The 25,271-nt window shown below is 37.7% G+C and overlaps 5 protein-coding genes across 20 annotated transcripts; 2 read left to right on the top strand and 3 right to left on the bottom strand.

Moving 5' to 3' along the window:
- The first annotated feature begins 33 nt into the window (after window positions 1-33).
- Window positions 34-4,743, top strand: LOC110851546. 12 transcript variants are annotated; one of them, XM_035859174.1, is made up of 5 exons: window positions 34-224; window positions 352-404; window positions 511-534; window positions 618-654; window positions 2,932-4,216. In XM_035859174.1, exons 1-5 carry the CDS (start codon window positions 222-224, stop codon window positions 3,196-3,198), a joined length of 384 nt encoding a protein of 127 aa, XP_035715067.1. In that variant the 5' UTR covers window positions 34-221; the 3' UTR covers window positions 3,199-4,216. The 12 variants fall into 12 exon arrangements, 2 of the variants coding, with proteins under 2 accessions (XP_035715067.1, XP_035715072.1); XR_004836977.1 differs by lacking the exon at window positions 2,932-4,216 and adding an exon at window positions 4,430-4,743 and having other exon boundaries at window positions 55-224; window positions 618-734; XR_004836975.1 differs by lacking the exon at window positions 2,932-4,216 and adding an exon at window positions 4,430-4,743 and having other exon boundaries at window positions 60-224.
- A 576-nt stretch (window positions 4,744-5,319) lies between these two features.
- On the top strand, window positions 5,320-9,944 carry LOC110851517 (ATP-dependent Clp protease ATP-binding subunit clpX-like, mitochondrial). Of its 2 annotated transcripts, none has more exons than XM_022099338.2 (13): window positions 5,320-5,720; window positions 5,809-6,012; window positions 6,086-6,278; window positions 6,390-6,538; window positions 6,652-6,960; window positions 7,070-7,249; window positions 7,347-7,447; window positions 7,703-7,802; window positions 7,865-7,920; window positions 8,044-8,220; window positions 8,321-8,380; window positions 8,484-8,552; window positions 8,643-9,944. In XM_022099338.2, exons 1-13 carry the CDS (start codon window positions 5,501-5,503, stop codon window positions 8,934-8,936), a joined length of 2,112 nt encoding a protein of 703 aa, XP_021955030.1. In that variant the 5' UTR covers window positions 5,320-5,500; the 3' UTR covers window positions 8,937-9,944. The 2 variants fall into 2 exon arrangements, with proteins under 2 accessions (XP_021955030.1, XP_021955021.1); XM_022099329.2 differs by having other exon boundaries at window positions 6,390-6,571.
- Window positions 9,945-9,994: 50 nt separating this feature from the next.
- Window positions 9,995-19,765, bottom strand: LOC110851509. The gene is made up of 14 exons (XM_022099319.2): window positions 19,115-19,765; window positions 18,609-18,836; window positions 18,255-18,440; window positions 14,278-18,160; window positions 13,625-14,187; window positions 13,335-13,529; window positions 13,188-13,223; window positions 12,897-13,104; window positions 11,651-12,762; window positions 11,482-11,534; window positions 11,180-11,361; window positions 10,944-11,095; window positions 10,720-10,869; window positions 9,995-10,629 (listed from the first exon to the last, which is right to left on the bottom strand). The coding sequence occupies exons 2-14, from the start codon at window positions 18,747-18,749 to the stop codon at window positions 10,492-10,494; spliced, it is 6,999 nt and encodes a 2,332-aa protein (XP_021955011.1). The 5' UTR covers window positions 18,750-18,836; window positions 19,115-19,765; the 3' UTR covers window positions 9,995-10,491.
- A 411-nt stretch (window positions 19,766-20,176) lies between these two features.
- Window positions 20,177-22,658, bottom strand: LOC110852780 (probable phosphomevalonate kinase). 4 transcript variants are annotated; one of them, XM_035859152.1, is made up of 4 exons: window positions 22,322-22,658; window positions 20,936-21,397; window positions 20,601-20,806; window positions 20,177-20,534 (listed from the first exon to the last, which is right to left on the bottom strand). In XM_035859152.1, the coding sequence occupies exons 2-4, from the start codon at window positions 21,070-21,072 to the stop codon at window positions 20,227-20,229; spliced, it is 651 nt and encodes a 216-aa protein (XP_035715045.1). In that variant the 5' UTR covers window positions 21,073-21,397; window positions 22,322-22,658; the 3' UTR covers window positions 20,177-20,226. The 4 variants fall into 4 exon arrangements, with proteins under 4 accessions (XP_035715045.1, XP_021956600.1, XP_021956591.1 ...); XM_022100908.2 differs by having other exon boundaries at window positions 20,936-21,355; XM_022100899.2 differs by having other exon boundaries at window positions 22,378-22,658.
- Window positions 22,659-22,808: 150 nt separating this feature from the next.
- LOC110843656 (katanin p60 ATPase-containing subunit A-like 2) lies at window positions 22,809-25,132 on the bottom strand. Its single transcript, XM_022089665.2, has 10 exons — window positions 25,112-25,132; window positions 24,965-25,035; window positions 24,720-24,869; window positions 24,369-24,648; window positions 24,105-24,273; window positions 23,935-24,047; window positions 23,665-23,870; window positions 23,283-23,463; window positions 23,066-23,162; window positions 22,809-23,007 (listed from the first exon to the last, which is right to left on the bottom strand). Exons 1-10 carry the CDS (start codon window positions 25,130-25,132, stop codon window positions 22,892-22,894), a joined length of 1,404 nt encoding a protein of 467 aa, XP_021945357.1. The 3' UTR covers window positions 22,809-22,891.
- Window positions 25,133-25,271: the final 139 nt, after the last annotated feature.

The following is a 25,271-nucleotide window of genomic DNA, read 5'->3' as shown; positions in this document are numbered from 1 at the left end:
CTCGGCAGGTTCGTTGGCTCGTGCCTCGGGATTCGCAGAGGGAGAACACAGAGCGAGATTCAATTCAAAATTTTGGCAGCCGAGTAAATAAAGTGTTTCTTTTCAGGAATTTAAAATTCAAAAAGTTTTTTATAAATAAATAAATTATTGTCTGCGTTGTATTTTAAGTTGAAACAGTTTGAATGTCAATTTGAATCCTTAGCTGGAATATCTATATTACAATGGTAAAGGATATACATACAGCTTTTGGAATTAGATATTAACAAATTATGCATTTGCATAAATTAGTTTGATGATTTTAAGTTTCCTGTTACTGCTGCTTCACAAAAATGATGGTTTGTTTTGTTCCAGTTGTCCATTCCAGATATCCATCACTCGATCGTGCAGCACAATACATGGCAATGGTAAAATCTGACTTTCAGTGATTTATGACATGATTTATGATTGATAACATTTGCCGGAAAAAATACTTAAAATAACACTTAATCTGTTTTTTGTGCAAATATTCAGGTTGGAGCTGAAGAATGGCAAGACGTACGACGGTCATGCGCAAAATTGGAAGGAGGGATGAATGAATGATGAGATGAATCTTTGTCTTAAATTTGACTGATTTGCAGTACCCATTCTCGCCTCCCTGAACTGGCCTTCCACCAGGTGCAGTAGTTGATAAATCAAAAGACGTCAAAAGAAAATGGCTAGAGTGTAGACTTCATTTAGCTTTAGCCCTGGTCAAGGTCAGATTCGCTAGTGATTTTTTGTTCAGATTCATCCATGATGAAACTACTATTACCTAATTGTGCAAAATTCAATAATTCATTATCAATTTTTCCATATATAAAGCATGCGAAATCTCAGCTCTTTTGGACCACTTTGGTAAAATGGTGTGAGTCACCCTGTTCAGTCCCTCTTGTACAAAATTCCTAGAAATTTAGTTCATTCGTAAATCTGAGACGCACTGGCACCCTGTCAAATTTTAGCTATTTCTAACCAATTTTGACAACCAGTGTGGATCGCAATGTTGCGTCTTGCGTCTCTCTAGAAAAATTTTATTTATTTATTTGACTTCAATTTTTGATCTAATCTGCATCTCCAGCATGCCAAATTTCAGGTTCCTACGACTTATAAATTTGATGATATTTACCCTCACCGGTCAACCACTCTACCGATCTTGCCCATCTTTCAACTTGACCAAGCCCTTGAAGAGATATCCATTTGAAGACTAAGTAACTAAGTTGGTCGTAATCGGTTCAGGGGTTCGTCCGCGTCGTGTCACAGACAAACAAACGTGACGATCGCATAAGCCCTCACTCAGGCTAAAATTATAAAATGCTTCTGGACTGATTCCTCGTCCCAATGGGTATTGAAACAAGGAGGCAGGCAGGACCTGCCACTTATCAAATAAATCGGATCGGTATAAGGATAACGTATCTCACAGATGAGAAAACTTCAGAGGAGGAGTATTGCAGGCAAATGAGAATAGCATCAAGCTTTGGGTCTCGTCCAAGTAGGAGGTTTTTATATGATAAGTTTCAATTATAAATGATTCGATTGTTAACATTTATAACTTTTCATTGAATAATAATAACTCGTTGGTTCACGTTTAATATGTAACATGGATTGAAAATTTTATGAGCAATTCTATCATGTAGAGGCAAAATTATTTGACACTTTATCAGTCTATAAGGTTACGACAAATGGCCGAGTTACAAAATAAATTTTCATTTTTATTAGCCCGAGGCAGGGCTTATGGAACCGTCATGTCCGTCCGTCCGTCATCTCTAACGAGCTGACCGATTGACTTGAAATTTTTACCATGTATGTACATATTGGACAAGTTAGAAAACGAGTTCCAAGATGGGCGAAATCGGTCAAGTGGTTGACCGGTGGGGGACATGTCAGTAGGTGGGATAAAATTTCGAAATTTAAAATTGTCGTAGAAAGCTGAAATTTAGTACAGAGGTAGCTAATGACGTTTAATAGAAAAAAATGAATTTAAGTTGGGAAATTTTTTATCTTGAGGGGCGCTATGGGGTGACCCATACTGGTTTTTCAAAATGGTCATATCGAGCTGAAATTTGGCAGAGAGGTTGCTTATGGGGCCTAATGGAAGAATATGAAATGACATTGGCAGAATTTTTAGTTTGAGGGACCCTATGGGGTCACCCATATCGATTAGAAATTGCTTTAAAAACATGAAATTCGGCACGGTGATACTTAATGGCTTCTCATTAAGGAATATGAAGTTAAAATGCCAAATAGTAGAAAATATCTAACAAACGTTTAGCCATCCCCACCTCGGAGGTTGGTAATATTATTATGTCGGTGAATTCGAAAAAAATAGAAGTGAGTTCGGACTCACCGAGTCAGGAACAGAATCCCTGACTCGGAGTCGGACCAAATGGAGTCTGCACTGTTGATTTCAAAAAATAAAAGTTGCTAAAAATGCATGTAATACATGGGTTATATTACAATGGGAAATCTAATTTTTAGACCTTTTCAGATGGGCTTATAGATTTTCAAGATGCCTATCTGTGAGCACGATAACTCTCTTTAAGCACAAGCTAGCGCCCTGGAATTTTGCGAAGTTCATCTTTGGGTCAAAAGTAAGGATGAGATGGGTTAGGTCGGTGGGGGTTTTAAGTGGTGAGAGGTTGACTGAAAAAATATTAAACGCCATAGAAAAGTCCCAAATTTGTCGAACGAAGTTGAAATTTTGACAACGGGTGAGACCATAGGGACTAATCCATACAGATTTTCCAAAAATATGTCACTCCACCAGTTAATGGTCGTTTTGACCGACAACCGCAACGCCTGACTCGGGCTAAATAAAGGCTGCACATTGGAAATTTCAAGTTTACTATTAGACATAATACCCTCGAGATTTTTAGCTTAAAAAATCAATCTAAAAATTACGATGATTTCATCTTTCAGAATGAAGTCTCTATGTCTGCCCATTCAAAAGTTATTAAAGGTCAAAATAGTTGGTGTCTGTGCGATGGACTTCAGACACCAATGATTTTAAAAATAATTATTTTATTTGTAACTCGACCATTTGTCGCAACCGTTAAGGGAGACGCGTTACCTAGATACTTAAGGTCAAGCAATCGTGATGTAGAGGGAGTGAGATATCAAGAAACTTGCTTAGGCGTGCATGGCGACCTAAAAAATATCCAACATTCTCATCTATTACCAAGATAGGACGAAAAATAGGTTTTTAAATTTTACTAATCGGTTGACTTTTTAAAAAGTTGTGCCAATGGTTATGGCACCTTGACTAGACATGACAGCTTCGTAACTACATATATCTCCACTCCTGAATGACGAATAAATATTATAATGACAGGCAACATGGATTTCAAAAAGTTGAGATCAGACAAACAGTTTGGGGTTTAGTGTGGCTATAGAAAATATACAATGTAGTTTTGTGTTAAAATAATGGTTCTCGTTCTATTTGCCAACATGGTAGTTAATGAGTTACACTGAATTAGCCACGTGTTTAGTGCATGATTTGAGCCTGATGCTTTTATTGTGCAATCATTATTGTCACTTAGGTCACTCTCCCTCGTGCAGCATATCTCTGACAGAATATCTGTACTGCAGATTCTGTAGTATCCAGCAAAGCTATGTAAAAATATAAATATTACGCTAAATGAAAGATGTATGTATTCCCACGTTTATCTAATCAAGTACTTATGTAATTTTAAATCCATGTAAAATATATGCGACGAGATTCCTAGAGTGCCGTGTACACATTTCTTACAAATACGAAATATGCTTGCACATTTGATATTACAATTGATAAGGAAAGCATGGCCCAAGTAAGGTAGAGTGGTACACAGAGCTGTGTACGGGTTCAACCATAAGAGAATATCACGCTCGCAGTTCTTATTATGATCCAATTGATTAAAAAGTTCTTACTTATTGCAAAACTCTGCAACACTTCATGAAATGTATGCATGTGTGCTAAACCAGCTACCTCGACTTCAACTTGATGTCTTGAAGCAGTTTTTCCTGTGTACGTATAAATGACACGTTGGTACTCATGGGGTTCAATCTTTGCATATAGCGGTTCATCATAACTGTTTCTCCATAACATTTATTGCTATTTTATATATTTCGCATAATTAACTTTGTCATCATCATCCTAATATCCCCAGTCTCTTGCTTGTATTTACTGTAATGTATGAATATATGTATGAGACTGACAAAGTAAAAACACGAAAATTCTGTGTGATCATCACTTTTGCATCGTCGCACGCATGGATAGATCTATAGTCGGATTTGCGAATCATCATTTGATCGAGTGGTTTATGTTTATGGCAGATGTGCATTTGTTGAAAAGTCATATCAGTATTTTTGAAAAGCCGTGTGCAGATTTGTGTGGGGATTGACCTCACTCACGTAATGAGAATTGCATATTTTGTTGCAGAAGGTAGGAGATAAGCGACACGGAAATTGAGACAAGTGGTGTTTACAACCGGGGTGAATTGGACTCGAATTATTATTGTTGTGAGTGAGTGGAGCTCTCCAATCTCGTCGTCACACAACTCTCCGAACTGCGAAGAAGAATGCTCAAAAATAAAACCAAAACAAGTTCAAGCTGCTGCACGTATACAGAAGAGGAGAGATAGTAATCATCTCGATCACATCATTTGCTTTTACTCACACACAAGCAGCAGCAGCAGCAAATGTACGTTGAAAGATTTCAATAATTGTTGGCTCATCATCCATTGTTCTCTCCAGGCAAGGAAAATTCATTAATATCAACAAAAAATTGCCCTCCTTCCCTTCTAAAACAACAATACAGCTTTTAAACCCAATTTTGATCTTTGTTCCTTGATAGGTTGGAAATAAGTTTGATTTGAATAATATTTCGACTGGGATTTGTTCATAGTATTATTCAATAAACGAGAGAGCCTGATTTACTAAAGTTTATAAAACAGTTTACCGAATAAACTTTTTGGACATTTCATAATCGTAAACAACTATATTTGAAAAGGAAACTATATATTTCTTAAAATATCGTAATTATGAACAGAACCTTGAAACTTTGAACCTAGACTTTGAAATGTCACTCGCACTCAAACATACCACGAAAGTAACTCAAAATTGTGAAATAAAACCCATTATAAATACTCGAGTAGATAACGATTTAAAATAATTGCTCTGAGCAACAGCAATTGATCTCAAAATATTTGAACCGTGAAAAAAATACCAACCATATTTTACAAATCAGCCTAAATTGATAAAACTAAAATAATGTCCACTTTAGTTTACTAACATATAACTCATTTTCAGTATATTTTTTGTCATTTTCAGAAAGACAACAGTTTTTGTACGTATAGTCAGCGTAGACACCCAGATAAAAAATTTGAATTTATTTACGTTGAGCAAAAACCTAACTACTGACCCTTCAACCATTCAAAAACTGTATCCTGACCTATCGTCTCTACTAAGAAGCAAAATCACACACTCTGCCGTGTAATATAGTTCAAGTTAAATGATGACATCACGGCGAATCCTGAAATGTAGAAGTCTTGGGGGAATACGTTTCAGTTCTAGTCAGCGTTTGACATCGCTTCTGCGTCCTAACAGGCCTACTCTACCCTTAAAATCGGTTTCGATATACTCGCTGCCAGAGGCATCTGAGGGTATTTTTTCCGGCGGTCTTGCTTGGTTTCCTGTTCGACATATTTGCTCTGCTGGGAATCAAATTGATGGTAAAAAATAATCGATTTAATCAATAATAATTTAAGACGTTTGAATGATATACTTAAGTTACTTAATGTACGTGACATTTATTTGTAGACTTTTCGCAACAATCAAGTGCTAGAAACCCTCCTGGTGGATCTGGATCGACTCCACCTCCTCCACAGGAAGGGAAATCTCAAGATATTAAAAGATCAAGTGGTGGACCTGGTTCTGGAAGAGGAGGAGGCTCGACATCCGGTCGGGATGGGTTAACCTGCCCAAAATGCGGCGACCCTTGTGTCCATGTGGAGACGTTTGTCTGTAATTATCCATATATCTTATACTAAAGTCTTACAATATTATGAGTAATATAATAATTTTTTTTTTTTCACAGCATCCACAAGATTTGTAAAATGTGATAAATGCCAACATTTTTTTGTGGTATTGTCCGACTATGATGGCCGTAAAACGGTTCGAGAAACTTTGAGGCCGGATGCAACAGAACAGATTCCCAATAACGGCGGTCGTTATGCTTACCCTAACGTCAACCTCAAGAAGCAACCTCCGCCTCCCAAGAAGATTTTTGAGTAAATAATTTATTTGCTTTATTATTGCGATTGATAATGCCAATACTCGCGAAATTTGAGTATACTTTTTGTATTTCACTATACAACAATTACATATCCATAATTTGTCAGGTACCTGGACCGTCATGTAGTGGGACAAGAGCAAGCGAAAAAGGTGTTATCGGTGGCTGTCTACAATCATTATAAGCGGCTCAGCGTAAACCTGCAAACACCTACAACAAAGTCGTCAACGGAGCCCGCTTCCGCTCGGAACTTAGATGGTTTTACCGACCTCTCCAATACTTTTTCACACCGTATATAAATTACCACCTTGCGTGTTGTTGCAAGGAGAAGTTTCAATTTATTAATGGTCAAATATGTATTTATTATTTAGATCTCTTGCATTTGGGTGGCTTGGGAGGACACAATTCATTGGGGGCATTTCCGCAGGGACAACAACAACACACGCATCCCAATCACTTAGGTCCAAGTTGGGCTAATTCTGATACCTATTACGAAGGTCGACCGGGACAGAGACAACCTTCGTACGTTGGTATGGGGCCTGTTTATGGACAACCACCATCGTCCCCTCCACAACAACCACCACCCCCAGGTGGAGGAAGTAGTTCTGTTACCGGGAGTGATATACTTGATGCTGGAAACCAAGAACCAAAATTAGACAAGTCCAATATCCTCCTGCTAGGCAAGTGTACTGAAAACAAGTGTTATGCAGATTTTTTGTTAATTATTTTGTTAATATCACAGCGCGATTACTTCAAAATTTAACGAGAATTTCTGCTGTAACAAAATAGGTCCAACTGGGTGTGGGAAAACATTATTGGCTCAAACTATTGCATTGTGCTTGGACGTGCCTTTTGCAATTTGTGACTGTACAACTTTAACTCAAGCAGGTTACGTTGGTGAGGATATCGAGTCTGTAATTGCTAAATTGCTTCAAGATGCCAACTATAATGTGGAAAGGGCACAATCAGGCGAGTAAACAATTTATGTTTTCATTTTATATCATCTTATTTCATTTTCATCTTCATTTTATTGTAATTTTGTGTGTCTTTGTTTGGGTGTCAACAGGAATTGTGTTTTTGGATGAAGTAGACAAGATTGGAGCTGTTCCGGGTATTCATCAACTTAGAGATGTTGGAGGGGAAGGCGTTCAGCAGGGGATGTTAAAGGTAGCCGTAAAATTGCATTATTATACATTATAATAAGTAACGCTAGATTTTTTCGTTCGGCGGTCTTAGCTCAATAACATGTATGCGATGGGGTAATTGTTCCAATCTGTTCCATCCAACCGTGTTATTATGTTACACTGCTACCAAAGGCGAAAATTTGTATACATACATATATAAATCGGGCGTGACCTATTAACAATATCAGATAGTCGATGCTTTAGAACCAAATTTTTAATTAATTTTGCAATCATGTAGATGTTGGAAGGCACTATTGTCAATGTACCTGAGCGAAATGCCCCAAGAAAACTAAGAGGCGAATCCGTTCAAGTGGATACTACCAACATTTTATTTGTTGGTAAGTAATCCAGTATATTCCTAATTTTACTCGTTGCATTGGAATAATTATACGCTTTTTAGCTTCCGGAGCGTTCAACGGAGTCGATCGCATCGTATCACGAAGAAAAAATGAAAAGGTATAATTTTAATGCAATCTATATTACGTATTTTTAAAATATCTTTTAATCTTGTTCAGTTTGTTATCTTTGAAATTGTTCGTAATTAATCACTCCATGTATGTCATTACTTCATTTGCACAGTACCTTGGTTTTGGTGTCCCTACCTCAGGATCAGAAGGACGACGAGCAGCCTCTCAGGCTGGAGTTGCACATATGACAGGCGTGGGAATTGGAAGTGCTGCTGCTGACTTTGCAGAAATGGACGCCCTGCTGAGACAAGTTGAAGCCAGAGACTTGATTGAGTTCGGAATGATACCGGTATGCATGGCTATTGTCGGTCGAAAATGTGAAAATTTTAAATCTTAATTTAGTCCGTCTGTCTATCTGTACAAACTCGAGTTTCTTAATTTTTGTATAGGAATTTGTAGGTCGCTTTCCAGTTCTAGTTCCATTCCATTCACTCAATGAAGATTTGTTGGTTAGTCTGAGTCATTAAAATAATTATATTGCTATTGTTAATTGTTAATTTTGCAACTATTATTAACTATTTCTAATGTGTGCAACTATTTCTACCTCAATAGGTTAGAATACTTACGGAGCCAAGGAACGCAATGGTGCCTCAGTTTCAAAGATTGTTGGGAATGGATAATGTATGTAATTCTATTATACGACGTTACCGTCTTAACCACTTTACCTACTGGTATGTATATGTTATTATACGCAATAAATTTATAATATAGGTTGACTTGTCATTTACATCGGATGCATTACGAGGAATTTCACGACTAGCCTTGGAAAGGAAAACAGGAGCCCGTGGGTTGAGAGCAATTTTAGAAGGGATTTTGCTTGAACCCATGTTTGAAATTCCGGGATCAGATGTCACTGCAGTACATATAAACGAAGACGTCGTGGTAGGACGTCATGCTCCAATTTACACGAGAAACTTGGCCATGGACAAGGAACCTACATCGAACCCTAGCGATAACTCGAGCGTCCAGGACGAAGTTATGCTTGAAGTGAAAAGACGAGTTTGAAAAATTATTGATGTGTACCATTTTCTACAACCTGACGAACGCTTAATGCAAAGTGTAATTTAAATTTGTCGTAAATAAAAAATTGTAATGCCTTCCACAAGTATGGAGAATATGGCCAAATGGATTACGAATCAAGCAGAATAGATAAGATAGATAAGCAGACATGAAGTAAATCCGTGACAATTAAGGTTACAGAGTAAAAAATAATAATAACAATCTCACTAATCCACGCCTAAAAATAGTAAAGTTTATAATTCACTCATGTGTTGTAATAGAAAAAATGTCCCTTGGGAAATGTGTATAAAACAGAGCATGATTCTATTGCGTACATTTTATCGGACTGATGTGAACTATTTAACGATTTGTCCAGTTTGTTAGCTTGTTTAGAAAGAAATGTTACTAATGTTAGTAGAAGGTGCGGACTGCAGACATTGTTTGGCGTTATATATGTTCAAAAACAGTGCTATATTCATACCTCAAGTAGATAGCGCAGTATTTTAAAATACACACCAATATACTACTGCTCGTTCAAAAAAAGTATGCACAAAACCTCTGGACTCCGATTTAAGTATCTCCATAACCTCGCCCACTGGGATAGGAGAGATTTATACTTGTTTACTTATTTTAGTAAGTCACTGCATATTAATTTAGAATGAACAGTAGTTATTAGTGCATGACCTTCCTCGATCGTGTATAAGTTTTACTTGATTGAATTTTATAATGAATTATATATGTAAGTAATGTATGATATGTACGAAGAAATAAACCTGTGAACGATTGATTAGCTAGCTATCGTTATGTTGTTGTAATGTAAATATTTTAGACTAAATTCTTATACGTAAACTTTACTCGATAGTAATTTGATTCAACACTATTTGGAATATTTCTTATTGGGAATCAATTTTATTGTAACTGATCGATAATAATTTACGATGGTATGTACATAATAATGTGTGCGAATGCAATCTTATGAAATCCCTTTATATTGTTTAAAAATTAAAAAAAAAACGATTATGAATACAAAAGACTTGTTATAAATTAGCGGAAAACAAAATGTATGCGTTTACATTATTTAAAAATCATTTTATTTCAAATCTTTACATTGCGACCTATTTAGCAATTTAAGACAGCAGAATGGCAATTTATTGAGAAACAATTATTAATATTATTGTACATTTATTAATTTCTCGTTCATTAGTTTCATCGGAATTCTTGTACGTAAGTTCATAGTACCCATAGTTTAACATTACGATTATTTTTTCGTTTCATGTTTCTTTTTTATAACAACAACCTCTAGCGCATTTACGAATTTTTTTCTATTCGAGTCGGTATATAAACACTTGCACACGGTTAACATATAATGGATTAGGAAAAAGTCAATTTGTCGGAACTAAATTAAAATTATTAATTAACAAGAAAACGTATACTAAGATTCAAAGTCAAAATCAGGGAGCTAAATAAATAATCCGTTGGCAAAGTCCTCAGCTATAATATAAAATCTATAATAAGTAACCAATTACTTGCATGTTTTAGTTTGTTATGGCTGTTGAGATGATTAGAACTTTTTTGTAGTCTTTTTTCTTCCCTTTATTAGCAATCCAGACATGTCTACTTTGTCTTCAGAAAAGAAATTCGGTACTCTTTTATGTAGGCAAGACAAAGTACTTTCCAGCCGATCCGCTTGTTTTGTTCTCTACAAATAAATAGAACATGTGTATTACGAGGAAGTATTACTCAAGTATACGAAATCGTACGAAAATATCAAACTTGCAATGAAACATACCATTTTTCTTAATCTGAGACGCTCCAAAGTATTAAGTGAGCGTTTTCCTTTTTTCCCTTCTGACTTTTTAGATTGACCTTTGTCCCGATCTACGGTGGCCTGAGTAATGATGGGTTTTTGTCGAAAATCTGGACTTGGTGGACCATGTGGCTACACAAAAATAAAATTTGCAAATTCAGATGATAAAGATATAATCTTATCTGAAATGCATCTGCGTAACTTACATGAACATTCCTCTGTATTTTTACTCTTGTCTCAAAAAATCTAAACGCAAACGGTTGTATGTTGGTGTGTTGAGCTCTCCCAATTTTGTTAAAAATCCTAGCAGTCTTATCAACCCTAAACTCGCAAATGTATAAGTGCTCCTCAAGGCAATCTACACATAGAGTACAACTTTTACTTATGGAACACAGTATATTTAATAGCATTAAACCAAATGTAAAATTAAAGAAGCACATACCAATTGGTCTCCCTTTGCAATAAGTTGCAGGGTCTACAACCCAACACCGACCGTGGATGAGCTCAATGGGAACATATTCCGTTACAGGTGATCTCAAAATCTCATTAGGATAAAACCGTCGTGTTGGCTCGTGAAAGGTTTCCTTTGGTCGCAAATAGTGACAGCCGACCACAAAAGCTCCGCTACATGACAAGCAATAAGAAAATGTAAATAGGATTTTTAAAACACAATTGGGAAATAATGATATAAATAGACATGTTAACTGTTGTGCAGTAAAATTAAGAATGGCATTGTTTGTATACCTTGCTTGCTTCCAAAGTTGTTCAACTTTAACAATATCACATTGTTCAGGATCCTAATTTTTGATAATAATTGATTGTGACTATTAATGTTTCTTTTCTTATAATTAATTATTACACTATATAATTGAAACATGCATTATAATGTGATATAAATGTATATATGAATTACCAGGGGTGGAGCAGTTAAGTAGGTTAGTCTAGTCTTTTCCTTCCCATCCGGACCAATCTTTTGATCAGGTGGATAATCTCTGAGCACGTAGACATGGTCTCCTTTTCGAATTACAAAGTTGTCTTCTCGCACCAAGGTTTTGAAATACGTCTTATCCGGTTCTTTGTCATACGTTAACAAGGGAATCTCGAAATTTACTTCTCGTGGCTGACACTGCTCACAAAAGTAGGGCTGCTCAGAAGGTTCAGCGGCAGTAGATTCCTGGTCTTCATCACCACCACCATTGTGAATAACTGGAAGAGGTTCGCAAACAGCCAATTCGTCTAAATCAATCCGTTGAGTTTCCATCTCTGAAATATCAATTTCTTCATCACATGAGATGTCGCACAGCTTATTATTTGAATTTGAGTCATCCTCGTCGTGGACAGGTAACTCTTCATTCACGTTGATAACAATGTTGTCGATTACAACATCCTCCTCTGAAATATATGAATGATTCAAGATATTCCTTGAACTCATTGGCACTAATGTTCCTTGTGGTCTAGGTGGTTGAAATTTGTGGGGAGAGTTTTTAAACGCATTTTTCCTTCTGCTTTTGTAATTTTGTGTCGTCCGTCTGTTAGCCAGTGGTACTCGCATACAATCGCAATGTTGCCAAACATTACATCTATCGCATTGAATCATTGTCCCTTCATCGTCAATACATCCACAGATGCATCTAATCACTCCATCGTCTCCTGAGTGGTCTGCATCCAACAACGCAGGTAAGTTAATCATTGATCCCTGCCTCCCTGTGGTGGTGCTGGTGACGGTGATAAAAGGATCCAGCTCAGTCACTGCTTTCGATTTGAACTCTTTATACTTGTTTTTCACTTTCTCTGCTGCTTTCGACAATGGTTTGTCTTTATCAGTTCCAGTAGTTGCACTTAGAATTATTCCAAGGTGAGCCTCCAGGGCTTGTAAATTTTTGTATTCACCTCGGAGAATCTTTCTTCCAAGGGTAGTAAGATCAAATGCTTCGACCTTATTTTCAGCCGGTGTTGTTGAAAACGATCCTTTTCGTTGTTGAGGGAGCCCCATAAACTCCTTACAAATTAAGTTGCCGTCCATATCTATAAAAAACACAAAAAATTGTGATACAGATATTTAAATTATGCTTGATTGTGTTTAACGACGACAGAATACCCATTATAAACAAGCATCATGCAGTTTTCATCCATATTATAATGCAACATGTAAATCATACCTTTGAACGTCGTTAACTTCAAGTAAAGCTCGTACAAAATCTGGCAAATCCTAACTTGATCTACCAACTCCTTGTCGCAATCAGTTACCGAAGGAGATTTGTTCTTATTTGACCCACATCTATATCGATTCGCCCAACTCGTCATAATTTTCTCCAATTTGCTCTTCGTTTTACTTTCTCTTCCTGAACCCGATCTGATGCGTCGCATCTAAAATGGAGCAATTATGTAAGTAATTTAAATCACTCACTAAATTAATAATCCAGCAAGAATTATTCATAGTATCTACATACCGTTTCATAATTTCGTAAGAGAAAACATCGGTGATCCTTTGTTGAAAAAAATAATATGTAAACATTTGGATTGTTAGTGTGAAATTATTAACAGCTGCAATAATTATAAATTCTGTTTGTAAAATATTGTGACAAAGTTGAACTTACCCGAACATACATCTTTTCTCTCCTTAACAGAGGTTTCATTTTACTTGGATCAATTTGAGACAGATTTATAGCGTTGAGAATATTCCACCTTTTCTCGGCGGATTTCTTGTGGACCGCTTTTGAAGCATCATGTCTGCCAGGCTTGGACTTGACGCCAATTATTCCTCGGCAATCAACGCTACCGCAATGACATGGCTAGGAGAGATAATTACAGTAGTATTAGTATTAACAACATAACGATGTATTTAATTCCGTAAAATAGTAGTTGGAAAGCATATAAAATTACTCACCTGTCCCTCTGAAGGATTGAAAAGGGAGAAATTATAGTCATAGGAGAGTTCCTCTCCAGGATGAATGTCTCGGTGAGCAAAAAGCGCCATCCTTGACAGACCATTGACAGACCATTTTTGCATCTCACAGTTTGGAGAACAAGAATGATTTACAAAACGACCTTCACCACCTGCCCGATGACCGTCAATCACCAACCCCCCGTCAAGATGTAAGCAGTAATGATGTGTGTCATTAATGTATATTGTGTGCATCCTTTCTTTGAACACTGCTTCCGATACGACTTCTCCAACATATTCAAGAATGAACTCGCCCTTGCGGATTTCCTCCTTCGTTTTCACTCCATATCCTTTCTCGTGAGTTAGAAATCTTTTAATCCCATGAGCCCAGTCATGTTTTTGTATTCGTCTGTTCAAACAATTATCACCGCACGCAGGTGGACATTCTGTATACATTAACCGATTTAAGCAGTCTTCTGTCCCACATTTTACATCCCCATCAGGACAGGTGCATAGTTGATCCACTTCTGCTTCTGACTGAGGTTTATTCACTCCATAATATGCATCTGCAAAAAGTCACGTGAGGTTCATTAAAAATGATTCCAAGTTTAATAATATGGCAACGAAATGACAAAATGAATAATTAATAAACTTGCTTTGTCGAATCTTTTTAAACGTCCAGGATGGCGGAAGTTCAGTCGGCATTTTAGCTTTCTTTGGCTTAGCATCACTTCCAACAACAACCTGTGGTTTTCGCTTCGTGACAGCAAGGGCAGCTGCAGCTGCTTCTGTTTCGATCTGTAATTTTGCCTTCCATTCTTCATGCTTCCTATTTGCGTTAATAACCCCCAAGCACCACATATCGTACGGAAGTAGATAATCAATTCTGGTGGTCCGTGCGACATTTCCTGATTCAGCATCACGAGGCGGAGGAAAAATAGTCTCTTGTTGAGTTGGTCGCTCCAAAGTAGAGTCCAAAACTTTAAAGTAATTTGACAGTAGTCCAGCCGGCAAGTAGTTGGTTTTCACGGGCACAATGATTGGAGGGTCTGATATATTAAGCAAAGCTGGAGAAACTCCAGGCACAATATTTGGAGATTTCTCGGTAACGGGACTTTCAAGAGACAGACGCCTTCTAGTCTTAACTCGTTCTGTCAACGTGGGAGTAAAGTCGGTAGGTAGGATTACAGACCGTGATGAAGAAGTTACATTTGACAGTCTTTTAATTTTGTCCAACGGTTGTTTCTTCATTTTATTCTTTGTTGTTGGAGTATTGTCTCCGATGACGAGAGGTGGGGACGGTTCCTCCTGTTTTATTTTAAGCGACGGAATCACCGGGTCATCCATCCCATTTGAATTGTGAAATTGGTGCAAATATATTGAGGACCTCTTTTTCTTTCGTACACTAGGAAACCCAGTTCGGTTGACCTTTCTCCGTTTTTTGGGACCTTGTTGTGTTTGGTTTGTTAAGGGTGATGAGGTAGGAGAGATTTTAGACACTCGGGCAATAGATGCGATGTCGTCCAATAATTGCAAAGCATCCGTAGCATTTTTCTGCTCCTTAATTATGTTTGCTGACTTGTTATTCTTAGACGAAGAAATAATCTTCTGCTTTTTGACAATTACGGCGGCGAGATCTCCAATATCAGGGCTTTGTTCTCGCTCTCGTTTTACCCGGACCGGTGACAACCGTGGTGATGATGGGGTAACCTTTTCTGTCCGTGTACTAATACTAGTAGTGGGTTCTTCATTATTACTTGCAGCAACAGAAATGGTCTGGAATTGTACAATTTTCTTTTTTGGCGATCGACCAGAGGGAGAAGACACAAGGAAGGAGCTCGTGACCTGTTTGGAATTATCAGATAAAACTGTTGACTCAATGTCCAATTTTTTTGGCTTCCTCATACGAACTGAGCGCCGGCTTGCTTCCGTGATATCTGGAGATAAGTTGAGTTGAGGCTTCGTTCTGTTGCCTGCTGCCTGCTCCCAACTTACTTTATCCTTATTCTCTCCTAGTTTTTGAAAGGTTTCGTTCATCTTCTTAGGGGAGCAGGTGGAGGTTGTAAGAAATCCAGTCCCGCAAATCATGCCTTTTTCTCCAAAACTGTGACGCACAGGTTTGATTCCTTGACTCATGGAAGGTGTGGCGTTATGATGACGCTTTTTAAGAGGAAGATGGCTGGAAGTTTCGCTCTTATCAGATGTATTTCTTTTGTGGTTACTGGATTGTAAAATTTCAGGATGGGCTGCTTTCCTTTGTTTTCGTCCTGACGCAGTAGTTGCAGGTAGCTGTTGTTGAATTCTTACAGGCTTTCCTGATCTTGCCGGACCAAATAATGCAGTATTGTTCGTCATTTTAAAAATTGTTTTTTTGAACGTGGCTGGTCGGGTGGGCTTTGGGCCCTTTCTGGATGATTTGGAGCCGATTCTGATAGCCAATAGCTTTTCACAAAAGCTTATTATTTCCGGCTGCAAGAGTCCCAACCGCTTCTTTCTCTTCTTTTTTTCCTTAGTTTGTTGTTTCTTTGATTTTTTCTTAATCGTCTTGACCAGCACAGGCGGCGTTATTTTGTCATCATTTTTTAGTAATAACTTTTTGCTTGTTTTGTTACTTTTACTCTGAGAAGGAGCAGACATGACTAGTTCAGATTCTTCTGGGATATATTTTTTTGCAGCTTTAGTCTTGACAGGCATCGCTGATGGAACGGCGGCGTAAAATTCACTAACAACACCGTTGGTATTATTATTATTCGCCGCAGTGGTGCTGGCCTTTTTTCTTCCTTTGAGTCCATTCATTGGTGGCATTTTTACTTCCCCGTTATATGACGAATGTAAAACTTTGGCAGCGGATGAGGAATGACGACCAGCTACTTCATATGCAGAGGATTGGAAGGTTTTGTTTACATCACCATTGAATTTTGCCTTATTCTTCGGACTAAGTGAGGTCACAAGGCAAGTCAATTTAGTCTTTTTCGGTTTTGCTGTAATATCTGCGAGTTTAGCAATATTATGGTTAATGTTGGGGTGTTGGTGATTGTGTTGCTTTTCATCTACAATACCAGACTTGGAAGAAGGGACTGTTGATTTAGTTCTATTTGACATACGTTTTTTTGGAGTACAATGTTGCATCTTGGGTGCATTAGTGGGAGTTGTCATCATAACTTGTTGAACCACTTTTTCTCGATGCGCAATTTGTCTTGAAATAAGAGGAGGAGGAGGAGATGAAGAAGCAGAAGGCAAAACGACAGCTGCAGTAGACTTATTAGACTTTTCTAATGTGGAGTCTAAAGGTCCGCTGATTCTCTTAACCGAAAGGTCACCAACCGTTGGCGACACAGACGATTTCAATACTTCAAGCAGTGAATTATGCGAGTTTTTCTTAGATCTACAGTTTAAATAAGATTTCTCTGGTGGATCCATTTCCATTGAATCGATAGTATGAATTGCCTTCATCACTGCATCATTGGTATCTGTGTTATTTTCCCAACCATCAAAGTCGTCAGATTGCTCTGTGGATCTTCGCTGAGCTGATAGTCGTTTCGAAGACCTAACTGACGACGTGGTGGAAGAGATGTTTTGAGCAGAGCCCTGGGTTGTCATAATCGAATAATCTGGAGTGCCGTTGCTCGTTTTTGTACATAGTGAAGACATTGACTGTTGGGCGGACTGAGGATTTATTGGGAAAATAGACAAATCAGCATTTCTGTGAAGGGATAGTACACGGAGTACAGGATCCATTTGCTGATCACCAGGAGATCCAGCGTTGAAAAGAGTCGGCGAATATGACCCGACGGCAGATGGACATTGATACCTCTCCCTTTCTCTCGCAGGAATACTACTACTACCACCACTGTTGCTGCTGCTAAACGTCGTTACAGTCACATTGTTGTTGTTTAAATTCGGTATCACAGGTGTTGACGGGGTTAAATTTGAACACAAAACACTAGTAGATGTACGAGGAGACAAACTACTTGGACTTGTTCGACTTGTCCCTGAATTTCTCATACCAGAAGAACTGGAACTGCTTGGAACTACTGCAGATCGTTGCAATTTCGCAATTTCACGATCCGGAGCCACTGATGAATCACACGGTTTGCCAACAATCTGTTCAGATGCCTGTTGATTGATGGTATGTCTGGAACTAATTGATGGTGAATTTTCTCTTGAGGATGAACTATTTGTATCCAATTTTTGTCGACGATCAGGAACGCGTAATGCCGCAATTTTCAGTTTTAGACTTCCAGGCTCATAATTAACAGAAAAGGACTTTTTACTCTTTCTGGTTCTACTACTTGTACTTGAACTACTCTCAGAATGGTCCTTGTATTTGTGATCTTTGGTTGGCACCAGTGGCAAGGGCTTATTGGATAAAGTGACGTTAGTGTTTCCTCTTTTTTGAGAAAGAGATACCCCACGCGTTGAAGTTGACGTACAGGAAGAGGACTGATTGCTTTCAGAATCTGAATCACAGGAAGATGAGTTGGAGCTGCAAGAAGAATTAGATGAGGAAGATCCTGAACTGCTGCTAGAATCCGAATCCTATTGGATTTTTTATAGAAATTAGGTAATCTTCATACACGCACATAGTCTTTATTCAAATCTATTGTATATTCAAAGTGTGTACTCTACTCACCGAGTTGTCACCAGAAGTAGAGTCTGGAGAGTCTTCTTGAGATTCTTCGGAATTGCATGTAATATCTAAACGATTGGGAACCCCATTATTATCCTTTTTGGGGACCTCGGAAACTTTCACCCTTGCTCTGGGCATACATGATGTACTCCGCCATGTTCGCATCATTAATTGGTCATTTATTGGTTCCTAGAGAAAATAGAAAATGGTCGTACACTCATAGTTAAAATCGAAAAATGTAAATTGAGGACAACTGTGAAAAGTCAAAGTGTAGAGAGAAAACCTACTCTACACGATAGTTAGTAATAATCATTTAAATAAAATTAATAATTGTAGTGATGATTATGATTGACTAACAATCAAGGCGGCAATGTCAACGGTGGAAGGGAGGTCATCAGAGCTGCTGTCATCGTCCACGTCGACGGCTGGGAGGACGGGGACCGCTTCTGGAAGGAGGAGGGCTCGTGGGTCGTTCTCAGTCCTCAAAAGGGAATCCATCTGTCAACTTGTTCACCCTTTTACATATGTTTTGAAGATGCCACACTGGTCGAGATTTAGTAATTGTGTCCACGCACACCACAAGTTCTGTTAAAAATCAAACCAAACCAAACATTATTGTATTAAATTAATAACCACAGGAATATCAATAGCACTTACTAGCAATTAGCTATTAGAATCGCTGTTTTAGAAATTTATAAAATACCATTTACTAGATTAAACTCTTAGCAGTCAACGGAAAACTCTGGTATCACGATTACTTGACATTTAATATCTATCGGCTGTATGGGAAATACTTCCACTACGCATTCGTGATACAGTCCTTAAATACTAAATGTCAAGAAATCGTGGTTTTGTACACTTACATTTTAGGTGAAGTGTTTTTAACTTGGTTTTCTTATCAATCAGCCATTCTTTCTATTTCTGGGTCCATTCGGTTGGTTTTACATGTATAATTTATATTACAAGTCCAAATCAGTCTGTCAGATCACGGTTATTCCAAATAATTCCAATAATAATTTCACGGCATATTTAATATTTAACAACACCTCCACTCAACCGACCAATAACTATTTTTAAAATATTAGAAATATTTAAGTATGAAATTAAGAAATAGTTGATAGTGAACCAGCTTATTTTAGTTTATTGTTCTGTCTCTGAATCATCTCGTCGACGAAGACCAATGGAACATGAACGTCACCAGAAATCAAACTAATAAGGAAAATCTATTCGAAACTGAGAGTCACACATCAGCACAAGCAAGCAGAACACAGAAGAAGCAATTGATTTAGTTGTTGGTGGCCATTCTCTCAAAGTTCCCTCGTTCCTAGTCCACTGTATTTCTGGCTGGTTCCTCAAGGGGCCCAAAGTTCCCTCTCCTAAGGAAAGTCATTGTTGCTCAGTCCTTGTGTTTGTTGTGGGCATGGGAAAAAGGGATCTTGTTTCACCGTGGCTCGAGCCAAAATTCTCCACCACAAGCAGTAGCAGCAGCAAAGGCTACTTACTACAGTACGGCTCTAAAATACACACCGTGGTGCAGCATAGAGCGATGGACTGGACTGTCAGCTTGTTATATTACTTGGGAGAGGGAAGCTTGTGTCGCACCAAATGGGGCAGTTGTGGAAATCTCAAATTACATCGTTGTACTGTACATTGTAGTAATTCATCAATTAACAAGCACCGTAATTATGTCATCGTAACATTAATGTTAACAGCAAAAATGGCGTTGGATGAATATAAATTGTATGACAAATATTCCAAAGTGTTACGAAATTGCACTATGCTATACTACACGGGAGAAAGTGAATTCCATTAATTAGATGAATTGCATGACCCCACATTTCCCCCTGGAACTGCTTCTTAAAGATGGGATATAGGATAATCTATGATGTTCAAATTATACTTGCTAAAAATTATGCCCATTAAAAGTTTACTGAGAAAATTTGAAACTTTTATTTCGATTAATATTGAAGGCATTTCATGATGATGACGATGACCCCGGCTTGGATTTGATCCATCCAGCCACCGTAGCCAAAGATGGTTCTAGCCCTTCTGGCTCGTCTCCATTGTTGTGAATGACAAGGTCCCAGTCCGTAACATCATCGAGGTCACACTCAGATGGTCCATCGTCCACTCCCTCCGTGTAATTCCACCCGCGTCCAACCCTGACTTCCTGATCTGCTGTGATCCTTACTCGCTTGATGCGGTCAGCGTAGTTCTCCAAGAACCAAAAGTAATCTCGTTTGTGACGGATGTCGACGCAAATCCAGATAGGTTTTCCAATACCTGCAAATTTTGAATTTGATGACATGAAATAAATTAAAAGTCAATAACGTGGCTACTGGAAATTACCGTCTGCCATGTGAATCGCTGTGACGTTAAAATATCCTTTATTTTTCGACCTCACCTCAATGCTCCATTCTACCATTTTCAACCGATGATGCTCTTTGTAGGCACTTGTGCCCAACAATTTGTTAAAATCTAACTGATGTTTTTGGGCCCAGTAATATTTTATGGGTTCGGCTATTCTCATCACAGCAACGTCCTTTTGATCCAATCTACAAAAGAAAATTGAATTTCAATTCCGTTCTGTAAATGGCTTGTATTTTTTTTAATACGCACATAGATGTTCTATGTATGATAAATGACCACTCGAAATCTCAATAATTTGGCCGATTCTTTGTTACCGTTTTAGAAGTAGTTCTGTGAAATGGTCTTTGCCACACTTTCTTTTCCCACTGACCAGTAGTAATATTTCAGGTTTAAAGTCAGGAGGTGTATAATCTCGGTCTTCAGGGTCTTCCATTCTTCCGGCAAAACTCATAATTTACGTAATTTCTGATATGAATAGCACAATTTTTTTTAATGTTGTGTCTGTTTTCGGTTTGTTAAAAATGTAGTTTAGTTTAACCCTAATACAGACTGAACTGAAGGAACTCTATGAAATATACTTCTGTATAGTACAAATTGTACTGTACAATACACATGTGAACTTTCCGGTATTTCGCAATTATTAAGCAATACAAAATATTGCGACACCATACGAGTAGATCAAACAGTTTTCATGCTACCTGGTATGAAAACGCTGTGTGGCGTGGGATAAAAACCTAGAAATCGTTAGATCAAATCAGATTGGCTGTTATGTTAACCTTATAAAAACTAATTAATTTTGACCTGGATACCATTTAAAAACGGAATTAAAAATGGTTTCTATTGCATTTGGGGGCGGATTTACTGGGGGGCAGAATACCATTGAGACCGACTTGTGGGGCGGTGATAAAATCAGTTGGGGACTGAATTAATGCAAACCGATTTTGAATATTCTACTGATGCAGTTATGATTTATTAGAGACCTGGAACTGATTCGACAACAAAAATTAGAACATAATACATTTTTAACATGAAATTGCAACTGAACCAAATGAACACACGATATTAATTTTGATAAAAAGATCGGATTTGATTTTGATAGTACTACAAAAATAAACTAAACGAATAAATCGTCATCATTCATGTCATCAATTTGATGACACTGATTTTGGGATGCATTTTATATTTTAAACAAGTTATTAGCTATAATTTTGTCCTTCAGTGTTCTGTGACTTGTTCCGATCGGTGGTGACACTATTGCGAATATATTAGCTAAAGAGAACGTTGTGATAATTTAAAAAAAATATGAACTGTATCATATTTACAAAATGATACAGGTCAGAGGTCAACGCCGACCAATTTATTAGCAGCGCCAATGTTGGATAATTTTTCGGGGGCGCGGCGTGACCTCTGATGCACTTCCTCCGAGTTCCTCCCCCCACTACAACTACAACTCTAAACTCTAAAAAAATTAGTTCAGGCTTGAAGAAAAACCAACGACAAATAAGGAGGAAAGAATGGAACTGAGAAAATTTTCTCGGTCATTTTATTTTTATTTTTTCCTACACCTTATTGATGTAGCCCGGTCTCAACGGAATTCTGTAACCATACACCTTATTGGTGGAATCCGTCGCCAACGAGAAAAAGTTGCCCTACACCTTATTGGTGTAGTCCGTCGCCAAGAGATCGAAATCGCCCTCCACCTTATTGGTGGAATCCGTTTTTAAAAGGTTAAGGTGTATATGTAATATTCCAGCACTTTGTTACTGTGGTGTAGATAACACGAAAGTTGCTAACTATGTAAGCTGCTGTATAAAAGCACTTTACAAATCACAAACAGCAGTGCACTGCTAATACGAGATAATTTATCTGTATGTATATACAAATATTGTATGTCAAGTTGAGCAAGATTTATTTTTTGTCATCCAAATGACAAAAAATCGCAGTGAGTTTACACCATGCAAAAATTTTTATGATGATTTCAGAATTTCCAGATGCATTTTTTTAAAAGTGAAACTGACAAATCTTAGGTGCATATGAATTTCTTTCCCTCATAAAACGTTGGAAGACTTCGGAATTACTCGGATTACACATTTAACATCCAATGCAAATTCCATATTTAGTTATACTGGGCACGCTCTGTAGTTTGGAAATGATTGTGCATTCTGCACTTCACGGGGGCATAAAATATAAATTATATCATTTATTCGAATAACATTTGTTCATTCAAGAATTACTCATGCATGCAGTAAAAATAAGCCATGTCAAACAGGCTATGTTGTAAAACTGGACTCCAAATTTTTAAATTTTTTATCCTGCTCAGCTTTCACAGTTGACGAAACATTTTTTAATGCTCTGGCCACATCTTGCGAGTCAATAATTAGTTTCCCTAACAGAAGAATACGACATTATGAAATTAAACTGTCAAAATTTTCAGGTATACTTACTTAATTTACTCTTGTCTTGAAATGTTTCGCGAAATTTTAAGACGACCGCTTCCTTTACGACATGCTGCAGATCCGACCCGGAATAGCCGACCGTTGCCTGCGTTTGATTAGCAGATATAATTTGCCGATTTCTTTAAAATATCTTTTTTTACACATATAACTTTTGAATACAAATATGCTTAAGAACCACGGAACATGCATCTGATGATGTACATACATTTGCAACTGCTTCAAAGTCGAGATTGCAGACAATGGAATTTTTCCCCTTACTATTTCGGGCAACCCCTTGAGCCGTTTTGGCAAAATGATGTTTCAAAATTCCAGCCCTTTCCTGCGTGTTAGGAACAGGGATGTACACTCTTTTTTCCAATCGACGAACCACAGCAGGGTCCAACTCCCTGAAAATTGAAGTTTCAAAAAATTTGACTCATAAATATGTACAATTACAGTCCATTTATTTACCATACGACCCTCGACGTCACCACTGCAATGCTATTGGTAATGAGAGCGATGACGTCGAGGATCGTATGGTAAATAAAACAAGAGTATGTGTGCATATTAGTGTGACTATATAGTTTCGTAAATTATTATCAACGAACCAAGGCAGGTTCGTAGCAGCCAGAATGAACACTGGAGGCTGAGATTCACAATTTGTCAGTAGCCCATCCATTTGTTGTAAGAGTTCGCTTTTGAGGCGTCGAGACGCATCAGATTCACTGGACGTGTCACGATTGGAGGCTAGAGCATCAAACTCGTCAAAAAATATGGTGGAAGGTGCGTGATATCGAGCCAAGTCGAATAAAACCTTTTACAAAGTAATGAAAATGATTGGGGACTTGACATTTTGAATGGCTTTATTTGATGATCACCTTCATCATCTTTTCCGAATCACCTCTCCATTTGCTGACCAAACAAGCGGTAGAAATGTTAAAAAATGTTGTTCCACATTCCGAAGCAACTGCTCTTGCTAACATTGTCTTTCCTGTTTAGAAAAAAAACATTGTAACATCAGTCAAGAGTGAAAGTGTTTTGCAACAACCTGTTCCCACTGGTCCGTAAAGCAGTAGCCCTTTCCAAGGTGGAAGTGCATCACCAAAGAATTCTGTAAATTCATTTCGGTAAACCATCGACTCCATTAAAATCATTTTCGCGTTTTCAAGTCCAATGATGTCATCCCACTTGGTCTCCAAATCTTGTACAACAATTTCCTGTGTACAAACACATTATGAAATACATTTTAGTTTTTATCCATCAATATAAATATGCACACATAAATATGACACTAATTGTAGTATTAACATACTCGTTGAATAATGTCTGCGAAATATCGCATTTCATCATTTCCAAACTCTAGGCCTGAAATGGGCTTGAGTAGTTTCTCATTGTTACAACAACGGGGATTGACATTGTTCGAAATATTCAATTCTAGGGGTTCAGACGAGTTGGCCGATAATAAATCTCCATCAGCCATTGGCCCACCTCGCCGCAATCGACTGGATCCAGTATTATTACGACCACCATTTTTTTTGGACAACTTCATGAGTAAACTTTCACCCACAGTTGCTCCTCCTGCCGATATCTTCCTAACATCGTGCAGATCATTGTTAATTTATCAATTAAATGTTATATTAAAAATGTTATGCTGGCTCATCACTTAAAGTATTGGGGGTAACGCTGAAATCGCATGTTGTAGTATGCTTCAAAATCAATGAAAATCGAGTTCAAGTCAATATTTTCACAAATTGTGTACTGATCCAAGCTGAGTGAAAATTCTGATGCGAGTGAAGCTGCAGTGTCAACATATCTGTAAGATTTGTGTAGCTATTTATAACAATTAAAAGTGTTAATTTAAGACTACAGGAAAAGATATTCCTCGTTTTGGTAATTGGCAGTAATTACCCCTTGTCCAGAAGTAGTTGGAAAGTGAACAGCAACATTGCTTTCTCTCGATTGTCAACGCGCTTTTCTTCCTATACGAATTTACAGAAGGAAACATGCAATCAGATACCTCATATAAGTTACATGATCATTTTGTAATTGCAGTACCGTGTCTTTTGCAATTGACATTGCTCGAATATTTGCCAGGCCATGGGTTGTCATTCCAACTCTGACTTTCACTTTGTCAGTATTTACGGTTCGTCGTATTTACGGCCTTGGCCAGATTAACGTTTTTTAATACTGTGGAGTTATAACTAATTATAATTCT

This window comes from Folsomia candida, unplaced genomic scaffold, assembly GCF_002217175.1.
Source record: "Folsomia candida strain VU population unplaced genomic scaffold, ASM221717v1 Fcan01_Sc001, whole genome shotgun sequence".
NCBI lineage: Eukaryota > Metazoa > Arthropoda > Collembola > Entomobryomorpha > Isotomidae > Folsomia > Folsomia candida.
The sequence above is the reverse complement of the archived record's forward strand: the minus strand, read 5'-3'. Positions and strand labels throughout refer to the sequence as shown.